The 24910-nt window shown below is 58.1% G+C and overlaps 1 protein-coding gene across 3 annotated transcripts in view; it reads right to left on the bottom strand.

Annotated features, from left to right (window-relative positions):
• CPLX2 (complexin 2) overlaps positions 1-24910 on the bottom strand; it is a 75872-nt gene that overhangs the window by 857 nt on the left and 50105 nt on the right. For 2 of the 3 annotated variants that reach the window (XM_075998456.1, XM_075998455.1), the window contains 2 exons: positions 564-682; positions 258-433 (listed from right to left, as the gene is read on the bottom strand). In XM_075998456.1, the coding sequence (XP_075854571.1) occupies positions 258-433; positions 564-594 (207 nt within the window). In that variant the 5' untranslated portion in view covers positions 595-682. Of the gene's footprint in view, positions 1-257; positions 434-563; positions 683-8483; positions 8654-24910 lie in introns of those variants that run through there. The other variant, XM_012781538.2, reaches the window with a different exon arrangement.

Here is a 24910-nt window from a genome sequence, read left to right as displayed (position 1 = left end):
CGGGTGGCACCCTCGGGGGCGCGGGCGCTCACTCAGGGCGCAGCGGCGGTTCCCGACAGCCCACTCCTGAGCGCTGCACGCCCTGGTCCCGAGTGTCTCAGGTCCCAGGTCGTGGGCGCTCGCGCCACGCGCGCTCCCTTACTTAGTCCCCATAAGGTGTCTTAAGGGGGTTTCCGAGGCCCGGTTTTCGGGCAGGAAGAGGGAGGCTCAGCGGGAGCTGGGATAGGGGCTGAGGGCTGGGTTCGGAGGGCGCTGACCTTGTCGCGGATCTGCTGCCGGACCTTCTCGCGCTCGGCCTCCATGCGCGCGTGCTTGGCCTTGCGCTCCTCCTCCTGCTGCCGCAGCGCCTCCTGCCGCTCCTCCTCCTTCTTCTGCGCGTCGGGGTCCTTCTCCTCCTCTCCCCCCAGCATCTTCCCCATGTCCTTGGTGGCCCCTACGGGGACAGGGCAGGGTCAGCAGGCGGGGCGGGAGCGGGCAGGGGCGCGGGGCGCGGGGCGCGGGGCGCGGGGCGCGGGGCGCGGGGCGCGGGGCGCGGGGCGCGGGGCGCGGGGCGCGGGCCTCACCTCCCAGGGCCTGCTTCATGACGAAGTCCATGGCGCAGCTGCTCGGCGAGCGCTAGCCCCCGGCCCGTGTGCGTTCACGCAGCGCTCCTGGCTGGCCTGGCGCGGGCAGAGGTGCCGACCTGCAAGAGAGGAGCGGGGCTCAGCCGGGGCAGCCCTGCACTGGCGAGCTGGCCCGCGTCCGACAGAGGCCTCACCCTGGTTCAGAGCCCGGCTCAGCTGAGGCCCACTCTGCCCTGCTAGCCTGGGGAAGCAGAGACGGAAAAGCGCTCTCTCCTGGTTCTGGAAAGACGTTTGAGCTGCCAAACAGCTTCTTTCTAGAGCTGTTTGCTTTTTTTTCCTGTTTGTTTGTTTGTTTGTTTTTGAGACAGAGTCTCACTCTGTTGCCCAGACTAGAGTGAGTGCCATGGCGTCAGCCTAGCTCACAGCAACCTCAAACTCCTGGGCTCAGGCGATCCTCCTGCCTCAGCCTCCCGAGTAGCTGGGACTACAGGCATGTGCCATCATGCCAAGCTAATTTTGTCTATATATTTTTAGTTGGCCAATTAATTTCTTTCTATTTTTAGTAGAGACGGGGTCTCCCTCTTGCTCAGGCTGGTCTCGAACTCCTGACCTTGAGAGATCCTCAGCCTACCAAGAGTGCTAGGATTACGGGCGTGAGCCACCACGCCCGGCCTAGAGCTGTTTGATCCCTATTTAAAAACCTTCATCTTGATCATATTGTTTGAATTTGACTCAAGCCAGGAGTCTTGGAAAGAGCCTGGAACTTGGAGTCAGGCAGAACTGGGTTCTAATGCCACCCTCACTCTTATTTGTCATGTGACCTTCGGCAAAGTACAGAACCTCCTCGAGTCCCCAATTTCCTCTTCTGTAAGAGAGAAGAGGCAATGCCACCTTGCCCAGGGCTCCGGTGGGGACTGGAGCAGATCCAGCCTGGCCGGCACCCGTCGGACCCAGGCTGGCCATCGCAGGGAAGGGGCCCGGACACCTGAGAACAGCCAGCTTGGATGAACACACCCAGACTCCGAAAATCAACCAGTGGAGAAATCAGTTGTTTTCATTGCAACATACATGTAAGTTTTGTGTTTTATAGCTTGATGCTGACTTCTAGTTTGAATTGCAGATGGGGGCATTGCAGACATTGTAATCTTCTGGGGATTTAAACTGTCTTTGTCCAGCACGGGCCTTGCGGGCATTCAGCTAATGTTAGTATCCTTCCCTTCTCTCCAAATAAAATCTTAATGGGAATCTCGATATGCAAAAGATGTGAAAGTGGCACTGCTGGGGTGGGGGGAGCCTTCACCCTTGGCTTCCTCCTCATGGTGTTCCCCCACACCCTTGAGCGTCTGAACCCCAATGTTCTAACTCTTGGAGGGTTTCTTTTTATATTAATCATTCAGTTCCACTGATTCTTTTACAGAGAAAAAGCTGCAACAAATCTCCTTTTGGGGATACCCATGAGCTATCCAAAGTGTGGGGTGCCTTGATGGCCGGCTAACGCTGGGCCTGCTCCCCAAGTTCTTTTATCCCACACATGAAGGCTTGAGGGGCTTTATGATTTGCTAGGAAGAAAAAGGGGTCTTGGGAAAATAGTGGCAGAGAAGCCAGGGTGGACATTGCAACCGGGCTGAGCTCAAAGTCACTGGCTCTTTGTTGATGGATTTTCCTCAAAATTAGAAATCATATCAGCAGACAGATCATTTCATAATATTGGGCCCAAGAGCTTATCCACGTGATCGGAACGCCCGATAAGTTGTCTTGGGGAGAGAGAGGCATGAAAATCATGACGTAGTAGGAAAAAAAAAATCCCCAGGGCTTTTGGCACCAGGCACACCTGGTTCAAAATCCTCAGCCCCCACCCTAACTGGCTGTGGGTCCCTGGGAAAGCTTCAGTTTGTTCCCTGCAAAATAGGGGAGTATTAAGTCCACCCTTTTACTGATGTTTGACGGAGAAGAGATGGTCCTGGTCAAATGCCTGGGGCGTACCAGGAGCTCATACTTCTGGGGACAAGCCCAGAAGGAACAGGCTTTCCGGGACATGCAAGAAAATCCCACCCGCCTGAGCCAGGATTTTGAGTTTAAAGGTCGTGCGGCTTCCTCAGTATGTTTTCACATGGTTTAAGACGTTGCGAAAAGGTTTCTTTTCTAAGAACAGGAAATGAACAACTTAATAATCAAGTGATTTCAGGAACTCTTGGGTTCCCACCTTGTGTTTACTCAGAGCTCAAGGAATTACCAGGTGGTGGCGGAGGATGCTTGACTCTAATTTGAGATGTTTGGAGTTGGCTGGCAGGCCACCTGGGCTGTGGTACCAGCCTCATGCCTGGCTTGCTGGTGACTCTGGAAAGTCTCTCGCCTGGGCCTGGTCATCTTCCACGCCCATTCTCCAGTGAACCGCTGACCACCCCACAGTGCCCTAACACCTAGCTCTTCTCTTGGGTCTGTGACTCAGTTCTCTCCTCCCACTCCCTTTCTTCTCCCCTCCCCTCCCCCTCCTTTACTGGCTCCTTTCCTTCCTCTTGACTCTTATGTAAGCTTGTTTCCCAGGACTCTGGCCTCAGCTCCTGGCTCTTTTTCCTCTCCAACCTTTCCCTGGGGGGAACTCATCCATTCTAGGGACTTTAATGACCCTGATGACACCTAGATCTTTTTTTTTTTTTTTTTTGAGACAGAGTCTCGCTTTGTTGTCCAGGCTAGAGTGAGTGCCGTGGCGTCAGCCTAGCTTACAGCAACCTCAAACTCCTGGGCTCAAACGATCCTCCTGCCTCAGCCTCCCCAGTAGCTGGGACTACAGGCACGCACCACCATGCCCGGCCAATTTTTTCTATATATATTAGTTGGCCAATTAATTTCTTTCTATTTTTAGTAGAGACGGGGTCTTGCTCTTGCTCAGGCTGATTTCGAACTCCTGACCTAGAGCAATCCTCTGCCCACCTCGACCTCCCAGAGTGCTAGGATGACAGGCGTGAGCCACCGCACCTGGCCGGCACCTAGATCTTATCTGAGCTTGAGATCCTTACATTCATTCATGCAACAAGTATGCATTGGGCACCTACCCCATGCCAGTCCAGTGTTAGGCACTGGGGATATCCCAGCAAACAAGACAGACAAAGCCTTGCCCTCCCGCAGCTTACATTCTGAAGTGTGTGTGTGTACGCACATGCGCCCGAAGGGAAATAGGCAATAAATAAATAAGTCAAAAAATAAATTCTCCAGGACACCTCCCCCGGGTGTCCCATGGATATCACTCAAACTCAACATGCCTTCTCTCTATGACCAAACATCTCCTCTCCCAGGCCCCTCTGGGTGCATTGCTTCATCTCCCCACCCTGCCCCAAGGCTGACCTGTCTCCTCTGTCTTGCTTTACGCGGCTCCTGTTCAGCCTGCTGGGATTATTTAGCAGAGCTTCCTGGTTTGCCCCCAAATCCTGCTTCACAGTTCCTCTCCACTGCAAGCAGTTTTTTGTCCACCCTGCCCAGACCCCCTCACCAGTTCTCCATTTCTTAAGGCCCAAACTAAGAGGCCGAGGCCCACTGCCCCTCCCCCTTGGCAGGGGACTCCCCCCGCCCCCAAACTCACGAGGTGCTGTGTGAGGGCATGAACTCTGGAGCCAGGCACCTGACTCGGATCCCGAACCCCACACTTTTTAGCTGTGTGGTAGTTAGTAATCGACCTAACCTCTGTGATACTAGGTCTTCCCTATAAAATAAGGATTATAATATCACCTTGAAAATTCAGAAATAATCTATGGGATGCTCTTGCACACGATGGGTGCTCAGTAAATGGTAGTTACGATGATCAGAACAATGAAGGCCTGCTAGTGCAGCTCCTGTGAGCCCCCCTCCTCCTGGCTCCTGGGGAAGAAGCCCCACCCTCTGGTGACCCTCTGGTGCCTGTGCCCGGGTTTTCCTCTCCTTACACCTCCTCCTCAATCCATTCATCGCTTCCTCTTTCTCAGTCTTGTCTCCTCTCCATAGTTTGCTTTTATCCCCTCCCCTCTCAAACTCCTTCTCTGAACCCTCCGTTTCCCTTAAGCCTGCCCTCGTGATGAAGGGTCTCCCCAAGGTTGTGTGCTCTGGGGGACCAGAGACCTGCTGCCTCTGCACCCCTGGAACTGCCTTGGTCAGGAGGCCTCCCCCCGAGATCCAGGTGCCCACCTCCTCCCCTCCCTCCCACCTCCTCCCCTCCCTCCCACCTCCTCCCCCTCCCTCCCACCTCCTCCCCTCCCTCCCACCTCCTCCCCCTCCCTCCCACCTCCTCCCCCTCCCTCCCACCTCCTCCCCTCCCTCCCACCTCCTCCCCTCCCTCCCACCTCCTCCCCTCCCTCCCACCTCCTCCCCCTCCCTCCCACCTCCTCCCCTCCCTCCCACCTCCTCCCCCTCCCTCCCACCTCCTCCCCTCCCTCCCACCTCCTCCCCCTCCCTCCCACCTCCTCCCCTCCCTCCCACCTCCTCCCCTCCCTCCCACCTCCTCCCCCTCCCTCCCACCTCCTCCCCTCCCTCCCACCTCCTCCCCCTCCCTCCCACCTCCTCCCCCTCCCTCCTAGCACCAGAGGCTGATGGTGCCTCCCTCCCTCCCGCTTTCTTCCAGCCTTCTTGAATCTCCTCCTGAATTCTATGACACAGCACTCTTGTGGTCTTCATCCTGCTTCCCAGATAGGTCTTCTCTCTCTTTGCTGACTCCTTTCATTTCCTTTAAAGTGTATCTGTTCTCCAAGCAATTCTCCCCTCCTCCCCCTCCCAGTGTGCCTCCCTCCCCCACTGTCTCCTTTGGGAATCTCATCCACCTCTCTTGGTCTAGTGGCTTCTTTAGCAACAGATATCTGTGTCTCTCCCTCCCCCACCAACATGCACATTTGACTCTCTGCTGGACACCATCACAGGGATAATCTCAAATTCAATCTATCCAAAGATCAACTGATTGCATCCTTGGTTCCCCCACCCAAGCATCTTTTCCTCCAGCATGCCTTGTTCCAGTTGCCTCAACTGAAAACTCTGAAGTCAGTAGATTCCTCATTCATTCCTTTATTCATTCACTCATACTACAACTATGCTTTGAGCACCTACTTTCTGCCAGACACTGTTCTGGGGCTGGGTAGGGAACAGAGAGTCCCAGTACTTGGTCTCACAGCGTTCAGTCGGCTGGGGAGGTAGACACTGGACAACAGATCACACAAGGAATTGGTGACTACAGTAAGGATGGGGTGCAGGTGAAGATGTCTGGAGACCATAGCTTCACAATGCTTCTTGCACCCCCATCCTCCTCTCCCCTACTGCTGCTAATGCCAGGGTTCAGGGCCTAGAGGTTCTGGATTTATGCATAACCTCTAACTCTGTCTCCCTCCAAGCTCTCATCCACCCTCCGCTGGCTGCCCGATTAATCTTTCTAGAGGGCAGATCTGCTCATGCAAACACACCCTGCAATGGCTCCCCATGGGCTTGTTAAACTGATCAGAGTCCTTGTGCTGACCTTCAAGTCCTGGGCCTTCCTGCACCTGCCTTCCTTGCCGCTCATTTCCAAGCCCTTGTAATGTGGTTCTGCCTCAGCCAGACCCCAACACATGTTCTTTCTGAAAACCCCTGGGCATCTGTGCATGCTATTCCCATAGCCTTGGGACCTCTTAACCTAATCTGTGCCAGTTCAGATCCTGGCTCCACCACTTATTAAGTGACCTTGAGCAAGCGACTCAATGTTGTCACATCTGTACAATGGAGACAACAAGCCCCGAGCCCAAGGCTAGTTGTGAGCATTGAGTGAGATCATGCAAACAAAGTGCTCAGCCCCATGCTTGACCCAGAGTGACTGCTCAGTACTTATTAGCTGTCGTCATCAGCGGCAGCATTTTCAAAGAACCCCCTCAAACATCACTCCCTCCCTGGGATCTCCCTAATCTCCCTGGCAAGATGTGATAGCGTCTTCCTCTTCTGAGACCCAGGGCACTTTCTAGGACAGTGTGCCTGCCTTCAGCTCATGCTCCGTCTCCGTGTGTTTCCCTTCCTGGTCACTCTTTGGCTCCTCTCAGGGAAGGGCTGTCTCTTCTTCATTTCCCCCATCTCCAGAATCCAATCTGCCTCCCGGCACAGGGTAGCCCTTCGCCAGATTGAATTTAAAGTGTATCAGCGAGTTGTACGAGAGTGTACGTGTTCAAAGTCGATCCTGCCTAACTCTGAACCTGGACATGGAGAGCCTCTGTATGAGCGTGTGTGAGTAAGACAGTCTCCCTAAGCCTGTAGGATGCTGAGGGCCACCAGGTTGCGGGCGGTTGAGGGTTTCGGTGGGGCCGCCAGGAGGCGCTCCCCAGCGGTGCTGCGGGCAGCCTCGGTCTCTCCCCGCGCGGGAAGGGTGGTGGGGGGATGCTGGGCTGGGGGAGGGGACACAGGGGGAGTCGGGGGAGGGGTGCTGCTGTACCGACACCAGGTTTCCAAGCAGCCAGCGTGCTGGGGGCCCAGGGCGCACTTTCGGCTTTCCCTCCCAGCCCGGAGGCAGCGGAGACCTCTGCTCAGACTGGACCATCTGAGCCCCAGGAGGTTTTCGGGGACTGGGCCCCCTGCATCTGACAGGCGGACTCCAGCATCTGCAGTGGGTGTCCTTGTGGCTGTTTTTCTGCTTTTATGGCTCAAGTCTGGGCTATATTTCACTGCAACTCAATTCAACACTCACTTGCTTTTTGCAGGGGACCCTACGCTAATGGCGGTGACGGAGACAGGGGTTGCCACTCTGCACCTCACCCCACCCCCAGCCCACGGCCCTGGAAGGGAGAAGCACTGGGGGAGGGGAAGGGGAGGGGAGGATGGGAGGAGGCCGGGAACCAGTTCCAGCTGAAAAGCGGAAGTGGCGGGGGGCTTCCAGTACCCAATCCAGAAGAGCGCAGGAACCCAGGAGCCCCTCTCTCTCAGACCCCCGTGGAGACCAACACAGTCAGCAGCTCTGCCCTGGAGCTCCCGGTGGGCCATTAAGAGCTCCCCTCCCCCCAACACACATAGCTCCAACCCCAAGACCCAACCTGGTCCCAAACTTTGCTGGGGGAGGGGGCGGAGTGGGGCGGGCGAGAGCGGGAGTGGGAAGAGACGGCCCTCCGCGACCCCAGGCAGCGGACGTGCGCTGCCCAAGCCTCGGCTCCTCTGGGGGAGAGGACAAATAGTCCCCTTGCCCCCCCAGTCGACGTTCAGGTTTTCCTCCCCTCCACCTTCGGTCTGCCCGCCCCCTCCCTTCGCCCTCTGACTCACTCCGGGGGCACAAACTGTACCCCTCGGGGGCGGCTCCGCCTCCGGGGCCAAGAGGGGCCCCGGCGGGCTCGGGGTGAACCCCAGCCAGAGTAGCTCGGATCGCCGGCCCCCACCCCCGCCCCCACCCCGCGAGCCCGAAGTTCTCTGGGTTCAGACTTGAGTCTCCCGCCGCACTCGGCGGTCCTGGCTCCCCCGGAGCCCGACCGTTTCAGGCTTTGACCGAGGGCGCCGCGGCTGCCAGGCTCGCGCCTGCCCGTGTTTGCTCCCTCCCCTCCGCCCGCCCGCGCGCCCGGAGCTGTCCTTTCAGCACCACGGCAGGGGCCCCTCCACCAGCCCGCCCGGAGCTGTCCTTTCAGCACCACGGCAGGGGCCCCTCCACCAGCCCGCCCGGAGCTGTCCTTTCAGCACCACGGCAGGGGCCCCGCCGCCCGCTCGCCCGGAGCTGTCCTTTCAGCACCACGGCAGGGGCCCCGCCACCAGCCCGCCCGCTCGCCCGGAGCTGTCCTTTCAGCACCACGGCAGGGGCCCCGCCACGCAGCCGCCCGCTCCCGCGCCCAGGCAGCCGTGGAGCCCTGCCTGCCTCCCCGAAAACCCGGCTCCCCAGCCTCCTGGGCTGCCCTGCGGCCTCGACGCGAGAGCCGAGACCCTGTTGCCTGGAGCCCGGCTCCTCCCTCCCGGCCCGCGGCCGGCACCGACCTGGCCGTCCCCGCAAGCGTCTGAGCCGCCTCCGGCGAGTTGAGCTCCGCCGCCGCCTCGTGTAACTCCGCGGGCGAGCTGGGGCCGCGGCTGCTGCCGAAGCGCCCTCCAATCACGCCCCTCGGCCAGGCCCTGACGTGCTGCCGCTCCCCTTCCAGATGGGAAATTCAAATCTCTCTCTCTCCCTCTCTCTCTCTTCTCTCTCTCCCCCTTCCTCTCTCCCTCCCTTCCCTTTCCCCCTCCCTCTCTCCCGCCCTTCTCTCCCTCTCTCGATTTCTCCGTCTCCCATCTCCCTCTCCCATTCTCCCTCCTTCCCTTCCCCTCCTTTCTCTCTCCACTCCCCTTCCTCCTGCACCTCTCACTGTCTTCCTCCCCTCGCAGATAAACACTCCCACCCAAGTCCCCGCCACAGCTTGGAAGACCGCAGGTTTGCTGCTTTGGAGGACAGCTGGGGGCAGGGGATGGAGGCAGGGTTCCTTCAAGCAGAACTCAAAGGACTTCCTTGGGGAAGTCTTCCTTGTTCACACTCCTTGGCACCTGCCATTCCTAGATGCACCCCAGTTTCAGTAGCGCTGTTCCATCTGTCTGCTCTTCTTCTGCCCCCAAGTGCCGGGACTGGATCATGGTCAGGTCTTTGCGGCTGGCCCTTCACCACGGTGCAAGAACACTCGAGAAATATTGGTGGCTATGCGGGTCAGGCCCTCATAGGGGTCAGGAACCCCTCCGCTGTGGACCCAGAGGGAGAAGACTGCTGCAAAATTCCCGCGGACCTCAGGGGAGTCACCCACCAATCCCTTTGAGACCCGATGTCTCGTGAAGACTAGGAATCTGCTGGCAAACTTCATTCTAGGCCATTTCTTTCCCTCCTATGCCCAGAGAAGAAAAGGGACCTCCAAGAGGCAGGGCAACATCTGCTCCCACCCCAGGCTTTCTCCTCCCCCCCCATCACTGTTTTGTTCTGTTACTCTCTCCTGATGAGCCTCCCCAGAAGCGCCTGCCATCTTTTGGCTCTCAGCGGCTTCCTTTAATCCAACCTGGACTGTAGGAAAATGGTTTCAGAGAGGAGGGGCCTTGCACCAGACCTTTGAAAGATTTGCAGGAATTTATGCATCAATCAGTGTATGTCAGAGTGGAGATGACTTCTGTCTCTGTAAGGGGATGGCTTCCTTCCAAGGAGGGAGCAGCAAGAGATGCAGAGACAGGATCTGGGAAAGGGAGGAGGTGTGGTTTTGTTCGAATAAGGGGGAACATTCCTTCACACATGGTCACAGGAGGAGCCTCAAAGATGGGGACCCCCCCACAAGTCAGAGGCCATTGGTGGGCCACCCTCCTCACCTGGAGAGTCACCTTCCGAGGCTCATCTCTGTTCTCCCCTTATAGGCTGAAGGGCCTTTGTGTAAGGCAGGCCCTTCCTTTGTGGCTTAGTTGCCTGTTGGTGCCCTGTTGGGCCGTCAGTGTAGTATGCTCTTTCTTTATTTCTCTTCCTTTCCTAGGGCAGCCAGCATGGGAGGGAGCTGGGGAAGGGGGGTTTGATCAGAGTGACTTCAACTTGCCACTAATGCCTGAGGGGAGTTCTGGGCAGGGAGATCCCACATCATGTCATTTCAAGAGCTACAGTCCTCCTCTCTCCCTCTTTCTTCATGCTCTTCAAGAACATGCTGAGTAAAGGGGACCTGAATGGCAGCACTCTAGTTACAATTGGGTTTTCAATACAGCTTGTCCGCAGCTGGTATTGCTTCTCACAATTGATGTTGACCAAGCTGGGCTAAAAATTCAACTTCAGCATCAGGAAAATACCGGGCTCAGTTCTGGGCACCACTCTTTAAGATGGGCTTTGACAAACTCATATCTGCCAAGCTTGAAAAGGGGGTGTTTGATGGTGGGGATCTGGAGATCAGAGAGGAAAGGAGAGGAGGCTGAGAGATTGGAGGGGAAAACGCCAAGGGTGTGTTAGCGCTGCAGGGCTGGCAGGTCTGCTTCATTTATATTCCAGGACTTAGTAAGGTGCCTAGCAGAGTGGGTGTGCAGGAAGTGCTTGTTGACTGGGTGACTATCCATTGCTGAAGGTAGAATTAGGGCAAGGGGGGGAGAAGGGGAAGGAAGCAGGCAGAAGCTCTAAGAGGAAGAGCCTGCCAACAACAGGCGCCATCCCGCCACAGCGTGGACTGCAGTGTGTGGGGCGTGGGCTGCCCGGCCCTGGAAGATGGCAAATGAGCAGGAGGATGGTCTCAATGACGGGTGAAGCCGCCTTTGAACCCAAGCTTCTCTGAGTCTATAAAACCTGCATGAGCTACACGAACCATGTCTACCTGCAGAAAATCTTACTGGTGAATAGAAAGACATCCCAGCCACATTTTGGTGGCTCACCTTGCTGAACAACTGGGGGTAAATCATGACACTTGGGCTGTTGGTGCTTCTATCTAAGAAAGGTGGTGGGGAGATGAACACTTGCTCCCCCATTCAGTGTTACTGGCCCGGACGTGGTTCCCAAGTACTCCGCTATTTCTGAAGAAAAGTTGCTCAATGTAAGCATTTCCTAATGATTACAATACCACTAATTGTAGCAACTACCCGAGCTTTCATTACGTCTCAGGGGCTAACTTTGGTGCTTTATATAATTTGTATTTTTTCTCACTGAATTTACACAAACCTCTATTTTCAAGATGGGAAACTGAGGCCCAAGGAGAGAAAGTGAGTGTTTGGTAGAGCCAGGGCTCCAGCCCAGGCCGCCCGACACTGAGCTCCGCGGTCCTTCGGCCGGATGGGCTGCTTCTCTCCCGACACATCCCACAGCCTATGGAAATGTAACTTTTGCTCTGCAGATATTTTTTTACATTGACATTTATAGTGTTCCCTGTTCTCCAGTTTCTCACTAAGAAAAAAAAAAAAAAAAAGAAACCTGCCATGCATTCACACCCAGACCAGGGTCCTCATGCCTGTGGTTTGCCTGCGCGCCCTTCATCTTGTCTCTAATCCCCCCCACCCCCCCCACCCCCCAGTGCAGACAGGCCCAGCCCCGGTCCTCGCCCAGCCTGCTCTGTACACAGCTTCTGAGAGTCACCTGGTGACATATTAATATGAATGTGGCTCTCTTCAGCCATCTTATCCTGGCTGGTGCTGAATTTTCCCCTTTTATTTTTGAGCCCTGGGGGCAGTAGGAGGGGCCGGATTTGAATAGATCGTAAAACGATATGTACATGCCTTGCATGTTCGCTGGGAAGCCAATCAGGAGAGCTAATGTGAGCTCTCTGTGTGAGTACAGAGGAGAGAGGCGTGAGGAAGGACAACTGTCATGGGCCACAGTGTGGCTGCCAGTGAGCACAGCCTGCACAGGGCAGCTGTGCAAAGGTCAGCTCATTCGTCCCTGCGTTGCCTCGGTCCAAAGGGCAGCCCGGGTGCCCTGTGGGGGATGGGAGGTGTCCAGGGAGTGCCAGGCTCCTGCTCCGATCTGGAGGTTGCTGGCTGGGCCTGACCTGGCCCTTGCCGGAGCTGTGCTGGGGGGTGCAGGGGGGGCAGTCAGACGCTCCAGACACTGGCTCCACATCCTGCCAATTCTGGCTGGAGCCTGGAGGGACAGAGTTGGCCTTGGTGGGAAAGGTTGGACGAGTGCCAGGGGCAGAAGCAGAAGTGCGGGGGTGGCGCTCAGAGAAGGGCTCCAGGCCACCTTGCTCATCTGAGAGTGGCTTCCCTCTTGTCACTGATGACAGCCAGTGCCATCGCTGTTCGGGCGTGATGTGGGAGCCCCCGTCTGACTTCCACATTCCACGTGGAATGACGTGAGGGGAAGGCAAACCCATCGGTGTGCAGTGGTGCATGTGAGTGCCCGCCAGTGTGGGGCCGTGCAGGTGGGAGTGTGGCAGTGGACTCACACAGAGGAGGCGTGCCATCATCAGTGTGCAGCAGTGCAGGTATGGTGTGTCCCTCTTGGTGTGGAGTGACACGAGACGGCCTCGAGCTAAGTGGGCTGTAGTTAGAGCAGAATATGTCAACGACATTGTGCGAGGGCTTGGGTGTAAGGAAAGGGTGCCGCATACAGCTGTCTAGGTTGTGCCCTGTACAGCCACGGAGGGCACCGTTTATATAGACTGCGCCAGACACAGGGCTCTTGGGACATGTCGGGATACCCATGTGAGAATGTATATCTATGTGTTGCTGCTCACCAGGGATGAGCCCTGGTGCAGGGTGTTGCCGCCAGCGGGAAATGGTACAGTTTTGGGTCACCATCAGTGGTAAGGGTGCAGATGTGAGTGTGCCTGTGGACTGGCAGATGTGTCCCTGTCACAACGTGGCGCAGCAGGGCTGTGTGCCTGCAGGAGTGTCATTACCCAGTGCGGGTGTGCAGGCGAATTGTGCCCTGGTCCCCTGGGGGCTACTCTCGCCTTATCAGAGGGCCTGGATCAATCCCACCTGACGGCCCCTGTCCCGCCCGGGAAGCCGTAGAAAGCCTGGCGCCCTCCGCTCTCCACCTTTGCGCCTCACCTGAACCTGCCTCATCCAGGTGCACGGGCTGTGTGGAGACCCCCCTGGGGAGCGCTCTCCGTCAACTCGGAGCCCCTCTCTCAGCCCAGCATCAGCCCACCAGCTCCTCAGAGGTCCTGGGGCCACCCTTCACGCTGCTGCCATCCCCAGCCTCCCAGATCCAGGCACTCATTAGCATGTCAAAGCGTCCTCTTCCAGCCCACACTGTGTGCGGGCATCCCCACCGGTTCCAGCCCTCTCATCTTGAGCTTCCCTGAAACGTCACCTTTCCATGTCTCCACACTGGTCTGCAGCTCCCCCACCCCCACCCCAACTCTCCACCATTCCACCAAAAGGAGGATGTTTTGGTAATACATCTTTCCTCTCTTGCCTCTGGTTCTTTCTTAAGCTCTCTGCTGTGACTTCTGTCTCCCCCCGCCCCCCCTCCCCCAGCCTTAGTCCTTCTAGCTCGTTGGGCCTTGTTTGGGTGTCTCTGTCCAGCAGGAACTCTCCTCTGATGGCCTCGCCCTACAGCCAGCCATCGGCCCCAGCCACGCCCCTCATTTCCAAGTCCCAGTTCTGGACTAGCTCAGGCACAATCGCCGTAGCCTCACAGCTTGCTTTCCATGCCCTTGGGAAGGTCCCCTTCCTGAGTGTCCCTCCACTGTGTGATGCTTGGCCCCTTTCCCCTCCCCCTGTGACACCCATGCTCGGAGAGACAGTCTTTACCCCTTAGGCTCCTCTCCTTAGGCACGTGGAAACAGAATGATAGCATTGCAAGATGCTGCAATCATAAGCACGGGGCCGCTTTAGAATCACAGAATTATAGGGTTCCTACAACACTGTATGTCAAAGAGCGGCCCACCCCGACTCAGGGCCACTGGGATGGGGACTTGTCAAAAAAATTTCAGATTCTTGTGCTTGGTCCCACATGGAGTGAACCTGAGTCCCCGATGTGGGAGCCCAGGAACCTGCATCTTCTACTCGGCTCCCAGGCCTGTTAGACACACCACTAGTTGAAAACCCTCGCCTGTGGGTCAACAGAATCTGAAATCATGTGATCCTGGACCCTAACCCTTGCAGAAAACCTGAGTCATGGGATCATAGAATACGTTAGGCTCGACGGAAGCGCAGAATCAACTGATCGTACGCATTCGCTTTTAACTTCAGAGCCTTAAATTCTGTGAATCTCGATGTCCGGGGCTGTGGAGTTGGGATTGACCCTGGAGTGTGACGTTCTAGAAGGAATTCTCACTCTTCAGCCTCCCTGCTCCTTTTGTAATGCAAGGCTGTTTCCCTTGTCCCTGGAAGGGCTGGCTCGACAGTGTCGCCTACATTTGTGAAGATAGATGTTCTTTCCATCTTGGTGCAAAGGCAGAGCCCTGGAAACGACTTCTGCTTTCCATTTGGAGCTGGCACACTCTGGCCCACAAAACAGATCTTGCTCGTTGATAAAATGAATTCGAAGGGACATTATTGCTGTTTTTCTAAGCAGTGGCATGGGAGGAACATGGACAACAGAGGTTAATAAGCTCACAGGGACTCTGGGGCGAGGACATGAAAGGGAGAGGGCGCCAAGGGGCAGCGGAGTGTTATTTTAGAGATGAATAGGCCAGTGCGTGTGCGTGTGTACTCGGGGAAGGAGGAGGCCATGAAACAGGCAAAGAAAGTCAGTAATGAAAAGGTAACTTCCCGGTTCTCTAACCCAGTGTTCTCAGTTTACGGGCGCAGAAACAGGCTCAGAAAGGTGAAGGGAGTCTCCCAAGGTGACACAGCAAGTTAAAGAAACTTCTAACTGCTCGGTAAGGACTCTTTCCTCGGTATAACTCAGCACGCAGCTCCGTATTTCCTGATCAGCACCAGCGAGCCAAGCATCGTTTTTAGGAATGGTACCGACGCCAGCCCTTTAAGCCTTACGACAACCCTACGTGGTCATTCGTGGTCTCATGCATGTATCTAACATGTTGTGCTAGGGGGGCTCGGGAGCCCCCCCCGCCCCCAGGCATGCACCCTCCTAGACAGACGAAGGTGCAGAAGGAGTTTGGAGTTTCTCTTCCCACTCTTTGTTCTGCAGCAAGAGACGCAAATACTCCACTGGGAGAGAACACACGCGCCAATTCACGCTCTCAAGATCCTTCGAAGGGCTGAGAAGTGCGGGGGAGAGATGCCCGCAGCCGATGACGATGCGCGGGCTAAGTGCTCCCCGGTGAGAGGGAGCTCTGAGGACGACAGCCACACACACAGCCTGCACGCCAGATGGAGCTGGAGCTGGAGCAGAGGCGCGGGGTGGCCAGCACCCGCTCCTGACGCGGGAGGGCCCCGGGGCCCGTCCACGAAACCTCGCGGAGGTTTCACGGAAGTGGCGGTCACGGTCTCTGGCCACGTACAGACGTGGAGCTGAGTCTCACCCGCCCTCTGCCCCTCCCTGACTATGCGACCAGAGTCCGTGGGTCTTCTCTGAGATGGGTTTCCTTATCCAGGAAGTGGAGGGATGGTTTCTACCCCCCAGGGTGGACCTGACGCTCAGAAAAAAGAACCCACAGCTCGGCCTCGGCAAGCGCTGATTCCTCCTTTGCCTCCAGCGCCCGGAGTTTGGGACACACTGGCCGTCAGACAAAACTGCATTTTTTAAAATTTGTTTTGAGACAGAGTCTCACTCTGTTGCCCAGGCTACAGTGCTGTGGCGTCAGCCTAGCTCACAGCAACCTCAATCTCCTGGGCTCAAGCGATCCTCCTGCCTCAGCCTCCCGAGTAGCTAGGACGACAGGCATGTGCCACCATGCCCCGGCTAATTTTTTTTTCCCTATATATATTAGTTGGGACAATTAATTTCTTTCTATTTATAGTAGAGACGGGGTCTCGCTCTTGCTCAGGCTGGTTTTGAACTCCTGAGCTCAAAGGATCCGCCCGCCTCGGCCTCCCAAGAGTGCTAGGATTACAGGCGTGAGCCGCCGCCAAAGAACTCTGCCTGGGAATTTGCCTGAATTTCAGCTGAAATGGGAAAGAAGAAACGTAACGCTTAGAGGAGAATGGGGGGACGTTTCTTCTGCTCCCTCACCCCTTCTTTCGGCCCTCCCTTTCTCCCAGCAGAAGGGGACAGGGATCTTTGCAGCCCCAGGGGCCCCATGAAAGGCAGGCGGGAGGGGACTCAGATGTCAGCCCCGAGCACAGGAGGAATTTTCCACCCACAGATCTAACAATGGCTGCTCTTTGCCACTCAATCTCCGGTTGTTTTTCTTTTAGCTTGCAGAAAAGCAAAATAAAACAAAACCCCGAGGCCGGGTGCGGTGGATCACGCCTGCAATCCTAGCACTCTGGGAGGCCGAGGCGGGTGGATTGCTGGAGGTCAGGAGTTCGAAACCAGCCTGAGCAAGAGCGAGATCCCCGTCTCTACTAAAAATAGAAAGAAATTAATTGGCCAACTAAAAATATATAGAAAAAATGAGCCAGGCATGGTGGCGCATGCCTGTAGTCCCAGCTACTCGGGAGGCTGAGGCAGGAGGATTGCTTGAGCCCAGGAGTCTGAGGTTGCTGTGAGCTAGGCTGACGCCACGGCACTCACTCTAGCCTGGGCAACAAAGTGAGACTCTGTCTCAAAAAACAAAACAAAACAAAACAAAACCCCCTTTTATTTGGCAAACAAGCAAGGGATTGGAGAGGTCTTGGGAAGATGAACCTCAGGGAAAATTGAAAAGGGCTAAAGAGGAGGCGATTTTCATTTACCGAGCCTCTGGCTGGGGTAGGCGATTCATAATCTTTCTCTGATTTAATCCTCAGGCCTGCACCTATGTTACCTCCAATGTCATTCCCTCCGCTTTATAGTCAGACGCAGAGAAGTTGAGGCCCTGTTCAGGGTAACACAGACAAGACGCGTCAGCATTTGCACTTGGTGTCTCTGCAGGTGGCTGTGTCTCCAGAGGGAGATCAGGGGGTTTCTGGAAGCCAAGCCTGGGGCTGCAGCCTCAGGGCAACCGGCCCCAGAGGCCGAGTGACCCTGCCGGGGAGCTATACGGAGACCTCGCCACAGGCTGGTCCTTGATGGGCTGGGGGCTCCAGGTCTCAGGTGACCACAAGTGCCGGGGCTGCAGGTCAGCTCCCCAAAACTACACCCCAGGACTCAACAGACCCCTGCAGGCAGCCCTTTGCTCCTTTCTGTCCCGCTTGGCCAGCCTGGTCCTTACTGCGGTCCTCTGCCCATTGCTCCTGCCTCTGCTCTCGCCTTTTCGTTCGCTGTGTAGCTGGCTTCCAGATCTGTAGGAGAGTCAAGGCTTTCTAAGCACCGTCTGACTGTATCACGCCTGCACTGGAAACACGCAGTGGTCCCACGCAGCCTATGCTGCAGCGCCCCGCTAGGAGGAGCCCCCCTCTGGACCGGTGGGTGGGTCACGGTGACCTGGGAACTGCTAATCAGTACATCCAGCCCCCTTGTCCCCGGGGATCAGTTTAGGGATGGGCATGACCCCTGAGGGCCAGAGAGAGTCAGTCTGGGACTCCTGCCTTTGTCCCTCCCTTCGGTGCTTGTTTAAAGCCACTTTACTTGTTTTTTTCTCTTACTTGCAATCAAAGAGATCCTAACATACAAAAATCCTTCAGTGTTTCCCCACTGCCTTCAGTACAAAGTCCAGACCCTTTAGATCAGCAGTCCCCAACCTTTTTGGGCACCAGGGACTGGTTTCACGAAGACAGTCTTTCCATGGAAGGTTGGGGGGTGGGGTGGGGGGCGGGGATAGTTTCAGGATGATTCAAGCGAGTTACAGTTGTTGCGCAGCCAGACCCGTCTACTAAGGACGATCTGCGTGTGCAGCTGCTCCCCAGCGCCGGCACCACCGCTCAGCCCCACGCAGATCGCCAGGCACGAGATTCTCGGGAGGGGCCGCCGCCAGTTCGCAGCGGGTTCCAGCTCGGGGAGATTCCGCTGCGCTGGTCCGGCAGCAGGCGGGCTCGGGCGGGGCCCCGCCGTGGGGCGCGGCTGGGAACACGGATGAAGCCCCGCTTGCCACCTCCTGCTGTGCGCCCCGTTCTAACAGCGCCCCGGTTCCAGCAGCGCCCCGGTTCTAACAGCGCCCCGGTTCCAACAGCGCCCCGTTCTAACAGCGCCCCAGTGCCAGCAGCGCCCCGGTTCTAACAGCGCCCCGGTTCTAACAGCACCCCAGTTCCAACAGCATCCTGGTTCCAACAGCGCCCGGTTCTAACGGCGCCCCGGTTCCAACAGCACCCCGGTTCTAACAGCACCCCGGTTCTAACAGCACCCCGGTTCTAACAGCGCCCCGGTTCCAACAGCGCCCCGGTTCTAACAGCACCCCGGTTCCAACAGCGCCCCGGTTCCAACAGCACCCCGGTTCCAACAGCACCCCGGTTCTAACAGCACCCCGGTTCTAACAGCACCCCGGTTCCAACGGCGCCCCGGTTCCAACAGCGCCCCGGTTCCAGCAGCGCCCCGGTTCCAGCAGCGCCCCGGTTCCAACAGCACCCCGGTTCCAACAGCGCCCCGTTCTAACAGCACCCCGGGGCTGGGGTGGCAGCTCTGGACTGGCCTCTGGGACCGGGCGCTGCCTGCTCTCTGCAGTCTCATTCGTAGCCAGCCGGCCCCACGGACACCCCCAACTGCGAGCTCCCGCACGCCCTTGCCTCGCGCTTCTGAGCCGCCGTGCTGGCGGGGCCTGGCGGGGCCTGGTCGGCCGCTCCCCCCGGTGGCACCCGCCCTGAGCACCGCGGTCCGCGGAGGAGAAGGAAGTCTCTGCTGGGAAACGGGACTGGACACTGGGCGGGGTTTCCCCCTGCTGCGCCGCGCACCCGTCGCCCAGCGCCAGCCGGACCTCGCGCGGAGGCCGCTTTCCTTGGCGGGCGTCCCCCTGGGTCATGAGCTCTTGGGGGCTGGGGGTCAGGGGACAGTGGGAGGCACTCCCTCGGCAGCACACGCCGAGCACCTGCTCCGCGCCAGGGGCCCTTCCAGGCGCCGGGACACACGGTGGAAGGAGACGCGGATTACTCGGCCAGCAGGGGAAGTGGCACACGTGCCCACCCGCACACGAGGGCAGCGCGTGCCCGGAAGGGGCTGGAACGTGACGCGACAGGGCAAGGGCCAGGCCCAAGCAGCCCCCAGGAAGAGACTGTTTAACCACTTCGGTACCAGCGTCCCCTGTGCCCGACAGCCCGGATGTGAACGCGCACAGCTGGGCGTCGACTTTATCGTCAATAACAAAACTTCTACGACAGTACTGGGAACCGAGGCAACACGACCCTCGCCCTGCATCAGAAAATCTCATGCGCTTTAGAGAAAGACATTTTCCAGCACCTTACAAGAGTGATAAAACAAAAAGGAAAAATCCCATTAAGAAGATGCATCGTACGCTCGAAAAATAATAAAAGGCATAGCAGTGCTAGACACTACTGTAAACAGTGTAGCGTTGGCCTAGGTGCAGCCCCGTGCTTCGAAATTTACCATGCCAAAGAATAAAATTTATGGCAATATTCAAAAACTTGCCTTATTTCTTTATGATATGAATGAAACAAAACTATAATTTTGGATTGACTTTTCTGATTTTTCATTTATCAAAATAAAACTGTGAACGCTTAAAAATAACGTAATGAAAACATGTACGTATACGCTACCTATTCTGATGGACGTGACAAGCAGAGCTGCCTGTAAAGCAAAACAAGCTTTCGGTGCTTTCAAGCTTTCCTCGTCACGCGAGAGCAAGGCGGACACGGCGTCAATGCGCGGCACAGACCACCGTGCGGCCGTGAGCGCGGCCGTGGGCGAGGCTATTTCCAGCCTGCACCCCTTCTCGGTGAGGGGTCGAGGGGATATAAATGACATTTTCCTCACCTTTCCAGATGGCACTTGAGCAAGGCAACCCCCTACTCTCTCTGGCCGCACAGGGCCTCTCCCTCCCCGCCTGGTCAGGCAGCGTGAGCTCGCCCGCCTGGCTTTGATCAGGGCCCCGGCCTTCTGCTCTGCAGCCTCCACTCTGCCTCTCCTCCCCGGGCCCGGCCGGCCCTTTGATCGTCCCCGGGGCTCTGCTGGGCCTCCTCTGGCTCCATGAACGCGGCAGAGCCCCGTCCTGCTCCTGTCACTCCTGCGCTCGGAAGGTCCATGACGCACGGTTGCCCTCAGCGCCAAGCCCAGACCTGCGGGACATCTCCGCCCGCCTCCGCCTCCGTGGCCAGCCTGGTGCCCCGACTCCTCCCACCCGGCGGCGGCGGTGGCAGCCTGCACACCCCCGGCTGCCCGTGCTCCCTCCTTCATTCGCCTGCGTCCGGGGCCGGAGCACGAGCCGGCCGAGGGCAAGGACTGTGTCTTTCTTGCCCCTGAACCCCCAACACAAACCCATGGCTTTCCTGGTTGCAACAGTCAACAAATATTCCCAGAGGCAGAACACACGCGTGGCACCGCCCCGCCTGCGTCATGGCGCTGACATGGCTCATCCCGGCCGCCGGCCTTGAGGTCCCCATCTCAGGGGCGACATGTGCTGCGGGCCTCGCCGCTTGCTGGGCACAGAGCACAACGGCCCTGGTGTCCTTGCTTGGATCGTGCCCACTTGCCTTTCTGAAGCTTTTCTGCATTCCCCCCGAGACACAACCCCACGGTTCCTGCCCTGCTCTGTCCCCCTCGCTGCGGGATTTTGTCACTGGGACCTCCTGGTGTAACTGGCCGCGATGATCTTACGATTCTCACCTGTCTGGTGTCTCTCTGGAGTCCCCCTTTCTGCCCACTCCCTCTTTGTTGTCCGGGTGGAGCTGCCTCCACGCCCACGTCCACGGGGGGCCCCGGCATCCACCTGGCCACGGGGGTGGCCAGTGGCACGAGCTAAGCCAGGGAGAGTCGGCCCTGGGACTTCCGCTGGGAAGGGGTGTGCAGGGCTGGCAGAATGCGGGCCTGAGCAGCTGGTGACTGGTTGGCCACCACGCGGGGAGAGCCTGCCAGAGGGCGGTGCCAGCACAGAGAGTCACGGAGCTCAGAGAAGCCCCGGAGACAAATTCCTGACGACGGTCTCTGAGGGCCCGGGTCACCGCGTGCCTTGAAGCTGCATCTGCTCATGAACTTCCCAGTCCTGGGAGCCAGTAGACGCCACCACCTTTCTGTGACACCTCAGTTGCTCTAAACCAGGTTTCTGTCTCAGCCACCCGGAAGGGGCCTGCTGGCATCCAAACCCTCAGAGCTGTGCGGGCCTCCCCCTGAAAGCTCCCGCTCGGTAGCCTCGACTCTGGAAGGGCCCACCACTCGGCATGCTCACGTGCCAAGGGCAGCCGACCGTCCTCGGGCTCTCGGCCGCCCTCCCGGCCTGCTGCAGACTGTCCCCGCGGTCCTGTCCACGCAAGTCAGAGAAGCAGCGTGCGCTTTGCCAGCGTCCGGCTTCCCGTCTGCGCACCCCGGTCCGTGTGCGCACGTTCCCGCAAAACGCACACGCTCTGCCCACAGCTCTGCAGTGTCGCCCTTGATGGCACCAGCATTCTCGGGCCGGTGCCATCTGTTCCTGGCGATCTGTCCGCGTCCAGTTTGCCGACAGCCGGCTGGACACTTGCCTGTGGGAGCCGCGGCTCTGGCACGCCCACCCCCGAAAGGCGATTTGGGAGCAGGAGTTTCCCCAAGGTCTGAGGCTTCCTCAGACCCCGCGCTGTCTCTCTGTCACCCTGCGCCCTCTCCCGGGGCTGCGATCACCACGCGCCTCGCGGCTGCTTCGCCTGGCCTCTTCCCGTGTGACCTCTGCCCTCTGACTCTTGGCCCCGAAGCCCTTCTCCCCAAGGTGACTTTCAAGGTGTCTTTGGGCCACACGATTTCAAGGCCTCTCTGTCCTGAGTGTGCTTCCTGATTCCAAGTCACCCGTTTTTTAAATATTCCCCCAAGGACCCCTCTTTCTTTGCAGTAGCCTCTCAGATGCCTCTCCCCTCGGCTGTCATCGTGGCTTTACTTGGTTTTGCTTCCGTGGCAATGGCCGCCGTGGCTGGAGGGGGAGGCGGCTGTGTGCGTGTGTGGCGGCAGGGTCCACAGAGGGCGTCTTCCTCGTCTCGTGGGCCACGCTTTCCACACGTGGCTTCCAGGGCCGCTGTGGTAGCAAGAGGGAGCTTGGAGGGTCCCCGAGGGTCCCCGGCTGGAAAACGGTCTTTCAGGCTATCCTGTGCTCCTCCCTCCCCCACCCGCTGTGCCCAGGAAGCTGAGTGGCACCCACCGACCAATCGGCCAAGCCCTTCGTCCTCCCCTTGGCTCTGGGCTTCATCAAAGGGGCGCTGGCGGGGTCAGGGGCAGGGGAGGGGGCAGTCAGCTGTCTCTGCTGCAGGCTGAAGCTTTTCCGCATTTCTGACCCCCCACACACAGCCCCACGAGCTCCTTCCCTGCTCTGGGCCCTCGCTGCTGGGCCGTTTTGTCACTGGGATGTTTTGGTACCATTTGCACCTTTCCTGCCGTGTGGTCCTTTCCGGCTTGCGCCCGCTCTTAGGCCTGGCCGTGCTCCCTGCTCGGGCCGCAGGCGAGGGTGTGACAGCCCCCGGCGCGGCGCAGTCCCCGTGGGGTCCGTGCACCTGCCCGGCCTTAGTGAGGCTCTCACCGGATGGGCCAGACCGAGCAGTCCCCGTTCCTGCCAGGAGCCGGGGCTCACCGGCAGCCACAGACCCGGCACCTGGGGCCTGCCCACTGCAAGGCGCTGGGCGAGAGGTGGCCGGGTCCGGGTGAGCCGTGCCGTCTCCACCGCGGGCACACAGCGCATCTCTCCAGGCCCTCGGCACAGAGCGGTACGGGTCTCCCGAACGGTCTTCTCAAAGGAAATCTCTCGTCGCCTAGAATCCTGCCGTTCTTCAAAGCTCTCCTCCCAGCCCACGCGGAGTGGGAGGGGCTTTAGATTCTGCTTCAGACGTGGCTGGTTTCTCGCTGTGTGACTCCGGGCAAGTCAACCTCCCTCTCTGAGCCTAAGTTTCCTTGTTTTCAAAGCGTGGCGCCGACACTCCCATTTCCCAACAGGCGCCCTCCAGGCTGACGCAGAGTGTGTGCACGCCGGGGCAGGGGCAGACGTGCGGTCAGCAGCCAGGACTGGCCGTCACGCCACGCTCCGTAAAGATCGGCATCTAGGTGCTCGTGGCACCTGCTCCCGAGCGCCGCTCTGGGCCGGGCATGTCTGGGCGCTGGGGCCGGGATGTCAGACAGAGGGCCCTGCCCAGCGGCGTGTTTCTGGCGGAAGTGGACAGGCCACCGACAGACACGGTGGCCCCGGACTCACGCCGGCCCCACTGACAATTCTTTGGCTTCACGACGGCGCAAACGCGATGCACGTTCAGTAGAAACTGTACTGCGAGTATCCACACCACCATTCCGGTTTTCGTTTTGAGTACAGTATCCAATAAATTATGTGGGATTATCCAACACTTTGTTATAAATAAAACAGGCTCCGTGAGAGACGATTTTGCCAGGCCGTAGTGGCCGATGTAAGTGTTCTGAGCAATGCTTACGGCTGGACCCGCCTGCCATGTTCCATAGGTTCGGTTATTAAGTGAATTTTTTTTTTTTTTTTGAGACAGAGTCTCACTTTGTTGCCCAGGCTAGAGTGAGTGCTGTGGCGTCAGCCTAGCTCACAGCAACCTCAAACTCCTGGGCTCAAGTGATCCTCCTGCCTCAGCCTCCCGAGTAGCTGGGACTACAGGCATGCGCCACCATGCCCGGCTAATTTTTTCTTTATATATATTAGTTGGCCCATTAATTTCTTTCTATTTAAGGTAGAGACAGGGTCTCACTCTTGCTCAGGCTGGTTTTGAACTCCTGACCTCGAGCAATCTGCCTGCCTCCCCGAGAGCTAGGATTACAGGCGTGAGCCACCGCGCCCGGCCGTGAATTTTTGACTTAGGATATTTTCAACTTACGATAGATTCATTGGGCTTATGACCCTATCGTAAGCCAAAGGAACATCTGTAAATAGAAATGTTCAGAGAGGTGAGTGCTCTGAAGAAATAAGACCGGGTGACGTTGGAAAGAAGGATGGAGAAGGATGGAGCAGGGATGTCCCGGGAGCCTCCTGGACGTGGCATTTGAACTTGAACTTGAATGACGGGAAGAGGCCCACGTAAAGACCTGGGGCAGAGGTTTTGCTTGGCCAGTTCTTGGGACAGAACAGAGCCCGGAGAGCAGGCAGTGTGGTAGGAGCCGGGGGCCAGGTCGGTCCTGGGGGACCTGAGCAGCCACTGTGAGACCCTGCGTGTCGTCAGACTGGGGTGGGGGCCGCCGGGAGGTGTCAAGCAGCAGGTCAAGTCCACCATGGGTCTTGGTTCAAAGTTCGAAGTTTTCTGACCTCGCTTGCTTGGTCAATTTCTTTAGCAAATTGCCATTTTTGGAGAACCAAGAGCCTCTGTGGAGGAAGTACAGTTCCTTCCTCCCTTCTGGGGAGACCGGGCCCCTGGTGTCAGGCCCTGGTGGTCCCCGATGAGGACCACGGCCACCCGACCCCCCAGCTCACCGCCACCTCCTCCCCGCCTCCTCCGCCTCCCCGAGCACTGGCCGTGCCCAGGGCCCTGCGCGCGGCTTCCTTCCTCTCGTTGGGCCGGGGGCCTCCTCCCAGCCTGCTCTGAAGAAGAGGAAACTGAGGACCGGCGTCTCCCGCTGCCTCCTCACCTCAGCACGGCTCCCTCGCGCAGCAGCCCACACGGCACCCCTAAATAACTGCATGTTCCGACACCTCTCCTCCTCCTCCTTGGAAACCTGCTCCTCCGTGGACTCGGCTGCGGGCTGGGAGGCTCCCGGGCTCCGGCGGGAGCTCAGGTGCTGCCCCCGAAGGCTGGCGCTCGGCGCCGGCTTCCCTCGTCGGGCGGCCTCAAACCATCACTGCACCTCTCCCAGCCTCAGTTTCCCCGTGCAAAGTGCAGGGGGCGTGAAAGCCGGGGTCTGTGCTGAGGACTCGCTGGGAGCCAGCCGTGCGTGCGCGGCTGGGCGCTTAACAGAGAGGAGCGTGCAGGAGCCTTCTGTGCGCTGCCGTCTGCAACCTGCACAG

Source organism: Microcebus murinus, chromosome 28 (assembly GCF_040939455.1).
Source record: "Microcebus murinus isolate Inina chromosome 28, M.murinus_Inina_mat1.0, whole genome shotgun sequence".
Classification (NCBI taxonomy): Eukaryota; Metazoa; Chordata; class Mammalia; order Primates; family Cheirogaleidae; genus Microcebus; species Microcebus murinus.
This window is presented reverse-complemented; position numbering and strand designations above follow the sequence as displayed.